General features: G+C 38.1%; 1 protein-coding gene across 1 annotated transcript in view; it reads right to left on the reverse strand.

Annotated features, from left to right (window-relative positions):
* The window catches only part of GRK3 (G protein-coupled receptor kinase 3), a 160,142-nt gene that overhangs the window by 58,980 nt on the left and 87,416 nt on the right, over window positions 1-13,746 (reverse strand). The window contains exon 4 of the mRNA XM_025400112.1: window positions 1,093-1,194. Coding sequence (XP_025255897.1) covers window positions 1,093-1,194 — 102 coding nt within the window. The remainder of the gene's footprint in view (window positions 1-1,092; window positions 1,195-13,746) is intronic.

Below are 13,746 nucleotides of genomic sequence, written 5' to 3' on the forward strand. Positions count from 1 at the left end.
GTCCAATAGGACTTGCTGCAACGATGGGAGGGTTGTGTATCTGTGCCATCCAGTACAAAAGCCACTAGCCCCATGTAACCACTGAGCGCTGGAAAGGTGGCTCATGAATAAAAAAATATTAAATTTTTACTCCTATTTGATTTTAGTTAATTTTTTTTTTTTTTTTGAGACAGAGTCTCGCTCTGTCGCCCAGGCTGGAGTGCAGTGGCCGGATCTCAGCTCACTGCAAGCTCCGCCTCCCAGGTTTACGCCATTCTCTTGCCTCAGCCTCCCGAGTAGCTGGGACTACAGGCGCCCGCCACCTCGCCCAGCTAGTTTTTTGTATTTTTTAGTAGAGATGGGGTTTCACCGTGTTAGCCAGGATGATCTCGATCTCCTGACCTTGTGATCTGCCCGTCTCAGCCTCCCAAAGTGCTGGGATTACAGGCTTGAGCCACCGCGCCCAGCCGACTTTAGTGGCTACTGCGTTGACAGAGCGGGCCAGGACTGTCAGGCCACGCTTTGGAAAACATTCCTACTGTAGAGATAGTACATGATAAATCTTCTTCCAGTTACTCCTGGTAGAATCATTTCCTAATAACCTAGTTTATCCTAATGACCAAGTTAGATTGTTTATCTGATTTAAAAGAAAAACAAATATTACAACTGCTATTTAACTAATGAACAAAATTAACATAATGATTATAAGCCACCTTATTCATTCAAAGAGACCATTTAAAATTTATATTTATCAATAGTTGATTAGCTTAACTGTTAAAGTATAGCTCATTTTAAAATAACAAAGCTTAATTTCCTTCAGAATGTCTTGAATTGAGACTTTTTCTTCAGTTGATCTAAATTAGCGATTTTATTTCATTGATTTTTGCAGTGAAAGTATCAGCTTTTGGAAATGAACTAAGCTTACATGAAGCAACACACGTCGTGCCAATATTACCAGGAAACAAATGACAAAGCAGAAGAAATGGGTTCCATCCCAGGCATGCATTTTTCAATTGTAAACACCTTTCTACTGTTTTATTTTCATTCTGGAAACACTGAACATGGTCCCATATTCATCAGTACTAAAGTAACAGAGTTAGAAGAAATACTTACATGTGAACAGGAAAGAAGTTCCTTCATGATGTAGGCATCATAAATTTGTCGACTTCTGCAAAGGCGGTCTTCCTCATTATCAAGTTTTTCATATTCTTTTATCTAGGTTTTTTAAAGTTATCATAGTTAGGTTATGTCTTCCTGGAAACTTGCCTCATTAAAATATATTACTGGCCCAGGCAGAAACCACTTGCACATGAGATAAAGCAAATTACTGAACCAGCTATTCCACAGGAAACAGCTACTTCTAATGTTGTAATAATGAAGTTGGAATAATTTAAATTCAACTAGAAACATACAAGTGGATTTTTTCCCTATGATGACTCTCATCACTTAAATGTAGAAACATAATATTAGGAAACACGCACTGCCATGGTTACAATTATCTTACAACACACGAGCCATAGACCATGCATCCTTGCCAATTCTCCTCTCCAAAGCACAAATCATTTCAATTTGGCTGTAATTCAGTTCTAGGAGTTATGATAGGGAATGTTCTCACTCAACTACAGTGTTCCAAAACTACAAGGAGGAAAAAAATATCTTGCCAGAATTCCTGCAAAGAGATTTTTCAAAAATCAACTAAAGCAAATAAGTATTACAGAAAGGAATTCACCCACAGATGAAAGCATTGGCTTTGCAGGTTGCAACCTCAGTTGCACTATGAAAGTATTAACAGGCAGGTGACTTCAAATCGCGTACTTTGCTGTATTCAGGAAAGGTAACCTGGCTGGTGTTAAAAATGACTAAATAATGAGACTGTGCTTTACAAATATTTGCCTTATGTGGAAATGGCTCCCAATGCTCTAACCTGGTAACAGAAGGTCCTGGACCTCAGAATTGTTCCCAATTTATTTACAGAAATACTTTTAATCCAAAAGACAAGAAGAAAATGAAAACATACATGATCTATGAAGCTCGGAGGGAGACTGTCACAAAGATCCTCACTATAATGACTGATAGTACATACGACTTATTTTTGGAAAAGAAGGTTTCTAACAGTTATCCACTTACTATATTGACCTAAGCACTCTTTATTTTGGTATGATAAAAGTTGGCACTAATTACGCCCATGGGAGAGAGCACCAACTAAACAGAAATAAAGGTTACCTTTTACTTTATAGTATGACCTTCACAGTTTTGAAATCAAAACCAGCATATCCTATTTATTAGATTCCTAATTAAGATAAGGGCACAGTCATGCAGGTGAGGGGAAAAGGGTATGTGAAGCACTGAGGTCCCATATGGTTCACACGCTGAGAAATTACCAGGAACATCTTAACTGTCCTGAAAGATCATCAGTGTTACACTGTGATGGCTGAAATTCACATGGAGTCTTCTTGAAAAAGACAATAAAACCTGACATAAAGGCAGGCAGGCCGGGGAAGGTTGATACTCTATCCCACAGGAAAAGACCATCTTAACGAAGAATCAGTCCAGTAATGTCAACATAGCCAAAAGACCAGGGCTTAACCATCCTAAGGCAATTCAGGAGAACAAGTCTAACATGTTCAAGCGCCATACCAGATGTGAATATGGTAGCTGCAAAGTAACAGAAGCCAGATAGCAAAATCTGAAGGAGAGCTGGAAAATAAATCAAAGATTTTTGGCTTGGTTGATTCCTTTTGTTGTATTTTGCTTTAGGCAAATCCAAAGGTTAATGCCAGAATGCTAGGATAAAATGGCAGACTATAACTAAACCAAAGGCAAAAGTTTCTGCCTCTACCTAAGAACAACCTCAAGGGATAATAAGACTTCATGGAATGATGATCCTTGAAAACAAATGTAATGAAATTTAAGTTTATGTTCCAAGAAACCTACAAAGCAAACTGACACCTGGTTAAACAAATGCTCATTCTGTGGAAGTTCCTTCCCATGAACAGTCAAATCCCATCATTTCTGGGTAAATGATGCTATGAACCACAACACTGTCTTTACTAAGAGCCTTGTGCCTTCTAAGCTCCAACTTGAGCAACAGAAAAGGTAGTTCTTAGAAGGCAAAGTAAGAGCCTAAAGCATCTGTGGCTGTAATTTGGTATTCACTTTCTATAACCAGTAAGAGCACTGATTAAAGACCATGCAGTCGACTCCCAATAGCTCTAAACAGATGTCCTATTGCAGCATATATGTAGCAAATGCCATCTCTGATCCCGGAAGTTTGGTTGTCCAGGTAACCTGGGCAGGGAAAGGTCTAAGTTCAAGGTGAAAAGCCTTCCCTGCTGCAGGATAGAAACATTATCATCAATAATAAATATTCACAGACCTGTGGTCCCTTTCTGCTTTGGTGGTTACACAGCTCCCAGCTGAACTGGAAGACTAAATAACCTGAGCCCTAACAGCAAGCGCTTTTGGTCCACAGGTGTCACAGTCTCCGCTTCTGCGCCCAGCCTTTGTTCCACCACCACTGCAGTGACATGGTCTAGTGAAGTCATCTCTGCCTGGCCCAATCCAACGCTCTCTCTTTCGTCCTTCACCTTATTGACTTCTCAGCAGCATTCAACTCAGCTGTCCACTGACGCCTTCTTTGAAACATTCTTCTCTGACTTCTGTGACCCATCCTCTCCAGGCTTCTCTTTCTTGGTCTCCTTTGGTAGTTCCTCTCCTCCGCTTGACTTCCAAATACTGAACTGCCTCAGAGCACGGTGCTGGGGGTACCCCTTCTTTACCAGCTAAGTTCTCCCTAGGTAAAGTCATTTAGTCCCATGGTTTCAAATATCAATTATATTCTGATGACTAAGTCTGGATCTCTAGGACTCCTGAGCTCCAGATACTAAATATCTAACTAGCTATTTGACATTTCCAGTTGAATATCTAGAAAGCATCTCAAATTTAACACATCTAAATGAAACCCTTAACTTCCACATCCTCTGTACTCCAGCCAAACAGGCTCCTCTCCCTGTCTTCTTTATCACAAAAATGAGTAAAATCATCCTCCCAGTTGCTTAAGCCAAAAAACGAATAATCGTGATTCCACTCTTTCGCCACGCCCCTGCCACCACCACCCCTTACATCCAATTCATCAGCAAATCATGTTTGCTTTACATTCAAAATATAACACAAACTCAGGCTCTGCTTCTGGTAAGCACCAATTAACTCCTAACACAACAATCCTCCTGAGATAACAACTAGCATTCTGGACACACACACACACACACAATAAGCACCAAAGAGTCACCAAAGGTACGCAGAGAATGGAAAAGGGCCTCCAACAGAAACTGGAAGAAAACAAAGAGCCACAGAAGGAAAGCTCCAAAATTCTACATATAAATCCAATCAAAATCCCTGGTGGACCCCATAATGACACATGAGCATGGCAGACCCTAAGCAGCCTAGGTAAGCCTTAAAGAACTGAACAAGATTCATCTTCCCCCATGCAGAGAGGACAGGGCTCAGAGTTTGAGTAAGCCAAGCTAACTGTATTCTTCAACAAACAAATGAAAAAATCCATATCCCTTGCAGGAGCATAACAGAGTTTATAGTATCCACAATATATCAATCACATGTTCCAGACACAGGCTAAAATTATTCTACAGATGAAGAAACAGAAAATGTGACCCATATGCAAGAGGACAAACCATCAATGAAAACCAATCTAAGATAGCCCAGATGTTAGAATTATCAGACAAGGATTTTAAAGCAGCTATTATAACTGGACATAACAGAAAGGATGTTAACAGAAAATGTTCATGTAACGAATAAAAAGATAGGAAATAGCAGCAGAAAATAACTATGAAAAGAACCAGATAGAAATGTCAGAAGTAAAAAATAGAGTATCTGAAATAAAACATTCAATGGATAGACGTAATAGCAGATTAGAGATGCCAAAAGAAAATGCCAATAAATTTGAAGGCAAATCCATGGGAAGTATCCAACCTAAAGAAAAGAAAGAAAAAATATTGGGGAAAAACTCAGACAGGGCATCCAGGATACATAGGATAGATAATATCCAAAGATCAAACATATATATAATCAGTCTTAAAAGGAGAGGAAAGAAAGATTGAGGTAGAAAAATAATCCTTTAAGAAGTAATGGCCCCTAATTTTCCCAGATTTGGTAAAGAAAAATATATATAAATTTACAGATTCAAGAAACTCAGCAAACTCCACAAAGGATAAATACAATATCTAAAATTACTTTACTAAAAAGCAGAAGCTGTCGGAATGAGGGAAAAAATAATCAAGACACTTTTATATCCGTCTAAAAGAAACACACTTTATATATAAAAACAAATTGATAGTGGAACGATAGGAAAAGACATATCATGAAAATAGTAAGCATAAGAAGACTGAAGTGTCTACATCTATATTAATATCCAGCGAAGTCAATTTCAAGACAAAGAATATTACCAAAGATACAGACATTTCATATGGAAAGATACAACAATCAAAAATGTTTATGGACGCAATAGCAGAGCTTCAAAAAATGTGGAGAAAATGGTCAAAATAAAAGAAGAAACAGACATTCTACAATCAGAGTTGAAGATTTTAACACCCTTTTCTCAGCAATTGATAGAACAACTAGACATAAAATCAAAAGAGATGTAGAAGCTATCATATCAATTACCGTGACCTGATACTTATAAAACATGACACCTAATACTCCTCTGTTTTAATTTTTCCACGGGCATTAGAATAAAATGTAAATGTGTGACCAGGCACGGTGGCTCAAGCCTGTAATCCCAGCACTTTGGGAGGCTGAGACGGGCGGATCACGAGGTCAGGAGATCAAGACCATCCTGGCTAACACGGTGAAACCCCATCTCTACTAAAAAACACAAAAAACTAGCCGGGCGAGGTGGCGGACGTCTGTAGTCCCAGCTACTCGGGAGGCTGAGGCAGGAGAATGGCGTAAACCCAGGAGGTGGAGCTTGCAGTGAGCTCAGATCCGGCCACTGCACTCCAGCCTGGGTGACAGAGCGAGACTCTGTCTCAAAAAAAAAAAAAAAAAGAATAAAATGTAAATATGTTACTCTGGACCCCAAAACTCTGCCTCTCTCTTCAATCTGATCTTATCTCACACTACCTGCCCCTCTCTTCATGCAGTACAATCAGACCACACTAGTTTTCTTTCAGTTCCCCAGACATGCCCAGTTCTTTCCTACCATGTTAGGGGCTCTGTTTTGGCCATGACTTTAGCCTAAAATGCTCTCCCGCTCATCTAGCTTCCATCTTCAAAAGACCAACCTCTTTAACAATCAAACCTGGGTTGAGATGTCATCTCCTCAGACAGTCTTTGACCCATCAATCTAAAGTGGTCACCAAAGTCACAATACAACATGCAGAGTTTTGAGTAGGTTTTGAGTCATTACGTAGCAGTTTTTACTTCCGGGTACATTTCCTGTTTATTATTTGTTTATTGTCCGTTTCTCTCAACCAGAATACAAGCTCAAAGAGATAAGTTCTTTGTATCTGTTCATCTGAACAATGTCTGGCATGATGTTGCTGTTTAATAAATATTGGTTATGCTAGGCATAGTAGCTCATGCCTGTAATCCCAGCACTTTGGGAGGCTATGGTGGGAAGATCACTTAAGGCCAGAAATTCAAGACCAGCCTGGGCAACACAGTGAGACCTCATCTCTACAGAAATTTTTAAAATAAAAAAAAGTATCTGGGTGTGGTGGTACACACCTGTTATCTAAGCTACTCAGAAGGCAGCGGCAGGAGGATCACTTGAGCCCAGGAGTTCAAGACTAGAGGGAGCCATGATTGCACCACTGCACTCCAGCCTGGGTTACAGAGTGAGACCCTGTCTCGAAATTTTAAAAATAATAAATAAATATTGGTTGAACCAGTGAAAAAAAAATCTATATAGTAACTTTACCTTGGAATAATATTTATTTTCTCTTTTCCATTATTTATTTTTAAATCTAGGTATAATGTACATGTTTTTATAAGCCGCCTCAAAATCTAACTGGAACAAGAAGTATATAAATCAACACACGGAGCAGTAACTGTGGGGCATCACTGTCCTATGTGTGTTGCGTATACACACAACCACTCTACAAGACAGGTACTACAATCATTCCAATTCTTAGCTGAGGAATCCCAGGTAGAGAAAAGCTTTCCCAAGTTTACACAATTAGTAAGTAGTAGAGTTCAAATCCAGGCAGTCAGAGTTCAGCACCTAGAACTCTGAACCACTATGCTGCCCAGAACGGAACAGCATATTATAGATACTATGGTTTTGAAAGCAATTGTTCACCTGGTGTCCTATTTGAACCTTACAGCCCGTAAAGTGAGCAGGAGATGATCACTAGCCTCACTTTATAGATGAGGTAACTGAAGCTCAGATATGAAGCCCTCATACTATGACAGCCTCAAGTACAGGGACAGAGTCTGCATTTGTAAGCTCAGGGTCTGACATAAGGTAGATACTTCAGGGTTTGCTGAATCACTTGCCCCATATGCCACGGCAGATGAGAGGCACCGTTGCACCTAGATCCTAGCTAGGTCTTCTGCTGATAAGTCAAATGATGGTCGAGATGAAAATGCTGACCACACACACAAGCAGCAGGCACATGGTAGGCATGACATGAGCATTAGACAACAGTGTAAGAATCAGAGGAGTCAGCCATCACAGAAGACGGAAACAGCTGCACAAACAGACTTGCTAGAAAATGTAGAAATTTTCCATATTGAGCTAGACCTTACAGAAAGCTAGGCTTCCAATAAGTGAAGAAGCAGCATTCTAGGCTGGGGAAAGGACGCAGTAAAGTAACAAAAAGAACAGGCTTGGATTTGGGGAATGCCGGTTAGTCAGGTTTGGCCAATGTAGACATTCTATGTAAGAAGATAGTGAAAAATAAACAGGGAGAGGTAGGTAATAAGTAATGTAAAGCTACTCTGAATGCCAGGATACACAGTTAGAACTTTAACGTGAGAAATGGGTAACTGTTTGGGGACACAGGAAGTGGAAATACAATGTACAAAATGTACATTTCAAGATACCTGACGAGAGCTTTCTAGAGATTGGGGTCACAAACCAACAAGCAGAAATTAAAGAAAAATTACTAAACTGACAAAAATGAGGGGTCAGAGAAGAATTACTGACAACTTCAATGTGTAAAGGCTACACTGATTTAATTAGAGAAATGCACTTGAGCCCCAAGAGTGGAGGATATCTTCAGTGAAAGAACACAGAGCAGGTTGCTGAGCAGTTTTGCAGCATCCTCCAAGGGGATCATCTGATGAGCTAGACCCACCATGTACCTAGCCAGAAGAGAGATGAAAAGAGCTGGGGAGGACGCCAGTTAAGAGAAACACCAATGCTTCAAGTTCAAATGGAAATGCATCAGCAGCAATCACCACCGTGTCTGCAATAAGTACTTAGGAAATAACCACAAGTAGATTGCCCATCTGTTTCAACCCAGCAAAAATTATCTGCTAAAGGAGATTTCTATGTGTTTGACAAGGTGACTTAGTAAATGCTGAAACGGGAGAGTTCAAGTTTTTAGAAACACAAGAAAGAAATTTCTTATGACAGATCAAGCTGTGATACGTATCCAGATAAAATGCCTGATTATGATTCAGACTGAAATAATAAGGTCACTTTATATTGAGTAAAATCCTTTTGGATTTAGCTTACTTTTTTTACATTATGGTAAATGTACATCATAATTTGACCCTTCTTTCTAAAAATATATTAACATAATTGTTTAAGTTTTCATGTGTATGTATATTTTTATGTGTATTTTCATATATAAATGAGAAAGAAAAGAATATTCCTCCAATTTTCAAATTTTTACAAGGATGACTTATATCAGGCAGGCCCAGTCATGCTATACTTTCTTTTGACCATTTAAAATGTTTTAGGATAAAGATACACCACACTAATAATAATGGTATATATCATTTCTTAAATATATTTTCATTAAAAATAGTTTCTAATTTCTACTTTACTTTCCTCTTTGACTTACAAATTGTTTAGAAGTATATTCATTTTCAGGTAGTTAAGGATTCGTTAGTTTAACTCTGTTATTAAATTTGAGCTTAATTCTACTGTTGTCAGAGAACATACTGTAAGCAATTTCAATCATGAAATTTGTAGAAGCTTTCTTTAGGACTCAGCACATGATCTATTCTGATGCTCCATGTGTACTTTAAAGAATGTGGGCTGGATGCCGGTGGCTTACGCCTGTAATCCCAGCACTTTGGGAGGCTGAGGCGGGCGGATTACAAGGTCAGGAGTTCGAGACCAGTCCAGTCAACACGGTGAAACCCCGTCTCTAATAAAAATACAAAAATTAGCTGACCGTGGTAGCGGGCACCTGCAATCCCAGCTACTCGGGAGGCTGAGGCAGGAGAACTGCTTGAACCCGCGAGACAGGTTGCAGTGAGTCGAGATCATGTCACTGCACTCCAGCCCGGGCAACAGAGCAAGATTTCATCTCAAAAAAAAAAAAAAAAGAAAAAAGAAAGTGAATTTTATTTTTGCTAGGTGCAGCATTTTACATATGTCAATTAGGTCAAATTTACTCATGATGTATTAGGATCTTCTATATCCTTACTAATTTTTTTGTCTGTCTGTTCTATAAGCTGTAGAAGGGTATGTGTTAGTATCTCCCAATAGGATTATAGATTTGTCATTTTGTATCTGCCAATTTTTGCTTTATATTATCTGAAGCGATGTTATTTGTAACATACAGATTTCAGTTTGTGATATCTTTTTGTTGGATTGACCCTGTTATCATTAAGAAATACATCTTTATTTCAAAGCAGCATTATTGCATAGTTTGCCTGGTATTAGTGTACTTATGCTGGCTTTGCTTTGGTTAGTGTTTGTATTATACCACCTTTTCCATCCCTCTATTTAAACTATATCTCTTGTAAGCAGTATATTGGGGGAGGGTCGGTTCTTTATCCAGGCTGAAAAACCTAATCTTTTACTTAGAGTATTTAATCCTTTACATGAAATGTAATTACTTAAATAGATTTGTAGCTACTTACTCTTTGTTTGCAATTTGACCCACCTATTTTATGCCCTATTTATATTCCTTTTATTGCCCTTCTGTTCATTAGCAAATGTTACTTTATTTAATTTTTCCCTCTTTTAACTTGTTAGATATACAGTCATGTGGAGCTTAATGACAGAGATACATTCAAAGAAATGTGTCAATAGGAAATTTCATAATTGTGTGAACATCATAGAGCATGCTTACAAGAACCTACATGGTATACCTACTACACCCCTAGGCCATATGATGTAGCCTATTGCTCCTAGGATTCAAACCTGCGCAGCATGTGACTGTACTGAATACTGTAGGCAACTGTAACACAAAGGTAAGTATATCCAAAGAAAAGGTACAGTAAAAATACAGTATTATAATTTTCTGGGATCACTGGCATATACATGGTCTTTTGTTGGCCTAATATCATTATGCAGTGCGTGGCTATATATACTTTTTTTTTATATATAAATTACCTTAGAAATTAAAATAAACATCCCTGACTGATTACAATCCAATGGAAATTATTACTTATACTAAAATTATTACTTACACTAATCCCCAATAATCCTAGAACCTTAAAAGATTAACTTCATAAACCTCCCCGGCCTTTTCTGCTACTGTCATGAAATTTAGTTCTGGATTATTTTAAGCTTGAGAAACACGACATTATTGTTTTATACAGTCAATATTCATTTACATTTTACATACATATTTACCCTTCATGCTCTCCATTTCTTCCTGCATCTCCATCTGGATCATTATTCTTCTGACTAAAGTACTTCCCTTTAGTATTTCCTGTCGTGCAGGTCCACTATTGACAAATCCCTCAGCTTTTGTTTGTCTAACTATATCTTTACATCACTTCATTTTTTTAACGAGAATTTTTTATTTCAATTATCCACAAAACAATATTATAATACTTTATAAAAATATTAAGTTTAGGCTATTATTACTCATTTTAAAAAGTGTGCTAGAAGGCTGTTTTTGCCAAGTTCCTTTTTTGGTAAAGGTTAACTTCCACATTAAGACATTGAAGACGAAAAGCTGTTGGAAAAACTCTTCAAATGTACAAAGTTGTTTATTTTTCTTGGCAATTTAAAAATACAGAACAATTTAAAATGAATACATGTTAAGTTAGTGTTTTATCCCTACTATACAATTGTTATTGTATAAGGAACTGCTCCATTCAGTTAAAACCTAATGAATACCATCAACTTTTCCTGGCTTACTTTCCTGATCAGATTTAGTACATAAACATAATTTTGTTACTTAGAAAAATTACAATACCATAGTTCACAGAAAGCCCTTTAAAAATCTCATGCCACAAGTTGTTGACAAGAGGAAATAATGATGTCACTCTTCTTAGGAAGACCCTCTTGGTAGAAAGAGTCAATACGAAGCAGGTTACGTAAACAGGAAAAACAACTACAATTTTTAGTACCAGAACCATTGCCAACTTACATGAAGTCCATCTGTCACATTTTTAAATAGTTTGAATTTGAACATATATGCCATGGCACAGAATTTCAAATCTAATGATTAAATCAGGTAAATAATGATAGTTAAGAATGATATCCTGAAAACAGAGAAACCTAGTATAAGGCTTAATTTAAGGTGTGACTGTATGAGAGTATTTTATAACATACACACCAGACCTTCATTTTATTTATTAGATTCAATTTTTCCTTTGCTAGACACTGATACCACTAATGCTGCTATTCAAATTTGTATTTTGAAATTTTTGAGTGACTCTTAAAAATAGTCTTATTTTGTATGTTTAACTTTTGCACTTCAGGGCAAAAACTGTCCTCTTTTCACCACTGTTAATATTCAGAATAAGTTTTCCTCCCCAAATCAACTATTTAATATATTCTAAAGGGGAAAAAATGACCCCCATTAAGCAGACTTTAAAAGTGAACGCAGATTCAAACATGATTTGAAAACTGGAGTTCTAAAAATGTTTTGCACAAAAGCCGTATCCCACTGGAATGAATGTGAAGCCGCAACTTCACTATTTTGAACAAATAATACCCATTTAGTGTGTAAGAAAAATTAGTTTATAGTTAGTTACACCTTATAGCTCTTAAAAGTCTCAGAAGATAGCTAAGTGAGGAGCTCTGAACACCAGCAATGTCATTTTGTCATTCCATGACATCAACACTAAACATTACATTCCATCCCTCTTCTTGTAAAATTTTCACATTTTCTTTTAAATACAGTTTCTTCTCTCTGTTCATCGATTTCTTTTCTTTTTTTCTTTTTTTTTTTTTTTTGTGACAGAGTCTCACTCTGTCGCCCAGGCTGGAGTGCAGTGGTGCGACCTCGGCTCACTGCAAACTCCACCTCCCGGGTTCACGCCATTCTCCTGCCTCAGCCTCCTGAGTAGCTGGGACTACAGGCGCCCACCACCGCGCCCGGCTAATTTTTTGCATTTTTAGTAGAGATGGGGTTTCGCCATGGTCTCGATCTCCTGACCTTGTGATCTGCCCGCCTCGGCCTCCCAAAGTGCTGGATTACAGGCGTGAGCCACCGCGCCCGGCCTCTGTTCATCTATTTCAACCTGAGCAAAAGTGCGTTCAAGTCCCCGATCTGGTCATATTTTCTATTTGTGGCACCCATCACCATAAGGACATATTAGCAATATCTCACAGTACCAAGTCTATTTTTTCAAAAGGGCTTTTTAAATGCTGGGTCTTACTCTGCATGTTATCTAAAGATTAAAAGATTTCCCCTTGGATTGGATAGTACAGTTTCAATTATATATTGCCTTAAAACGTCACTGGGCATGGTGGCTCACGTCTGTAATCCCAGCACTTTGGGAGGCCGAGGCGGGCAGATCATGAGGTCAGGAGTTCGACACCAGCCTGGAAAACACGGTGAAACCCTGTCTCTACTAAAGATACAAAAACATTAGCCAGGTGTGGTGGCAGGTGCTACTCAGGGAGCTGGGATTACAGGTAGCACCCTGTAATCCCAGCTACTCAGGAGGCTGAGGCAAGAGAATCGCTTGAACCAGGGAGGCAGAGGTTGCAGTGAGCCGGTATGGCACCAATGCACTCCAGCCTGGGCAACAGGGCAAGACTCCATCTCAAAAAACAAAACAAAACAAAAAAAAATAATCAATGCAACGTCACACAAGATTAAGTCACTTTCCAGTTACCTTCATTATTCTAAGCCAAACTCTTCAGAAAAGGAGTGAAGTGAAAAATTTATTGTTTTACTTTTCAGTTCTATTAATATGAATATTAATGTACTGCATTATACTTTCAAATTCCACTTCTGTGGTCTAGCATTTAATCAAGTTTGAGATCCTGTTTATATTCCTTTTGAAAAACCTGGCCCATGTCCATGCAAAAGGAGGCATATATTAAGATTGCCTACTGACTGTTTAACTTAGAAAAAACTTTTGAGAATAATAAATGCAAGAAACTTTAAAAAACTGGAATGGAATTATTCGGTCTAAAATCTAATTTTAGATTTTATTATGGTATAGCTTTTTATCTCTCAAGTTTTATCTATAACAACAATTTTCTTTGAGTAATTCTGACTTTGGGGAAGAAAAGAAAGGAAATGATTTATAAGCAGTAGTCTCAGTGTCCTTCATTACCATGCTATCACCCACATTGTCATCAGTATCTTAGCTCTATTTTCTTTGGACCCTGAAATTGGTTGGAAAATTCATCATCGGTACTCTAGAGTTTAATAC

Source organism: Theropithecus gelada, chromosome 10, assembly GCF_003255815.1.
Source record: "Theropithecus gelada isolate Dixy chromosome 10, Tgel_1.0, whole genome shotgun sequence".
In the NCBI taxonomy this organism is placed as follows: domain Eukaryota; kingdom Metazoa; phylum Chordata; class Mammalia; order Primates; family Cercopithecidae; genus Theropithecus; species Theropithecus gelada.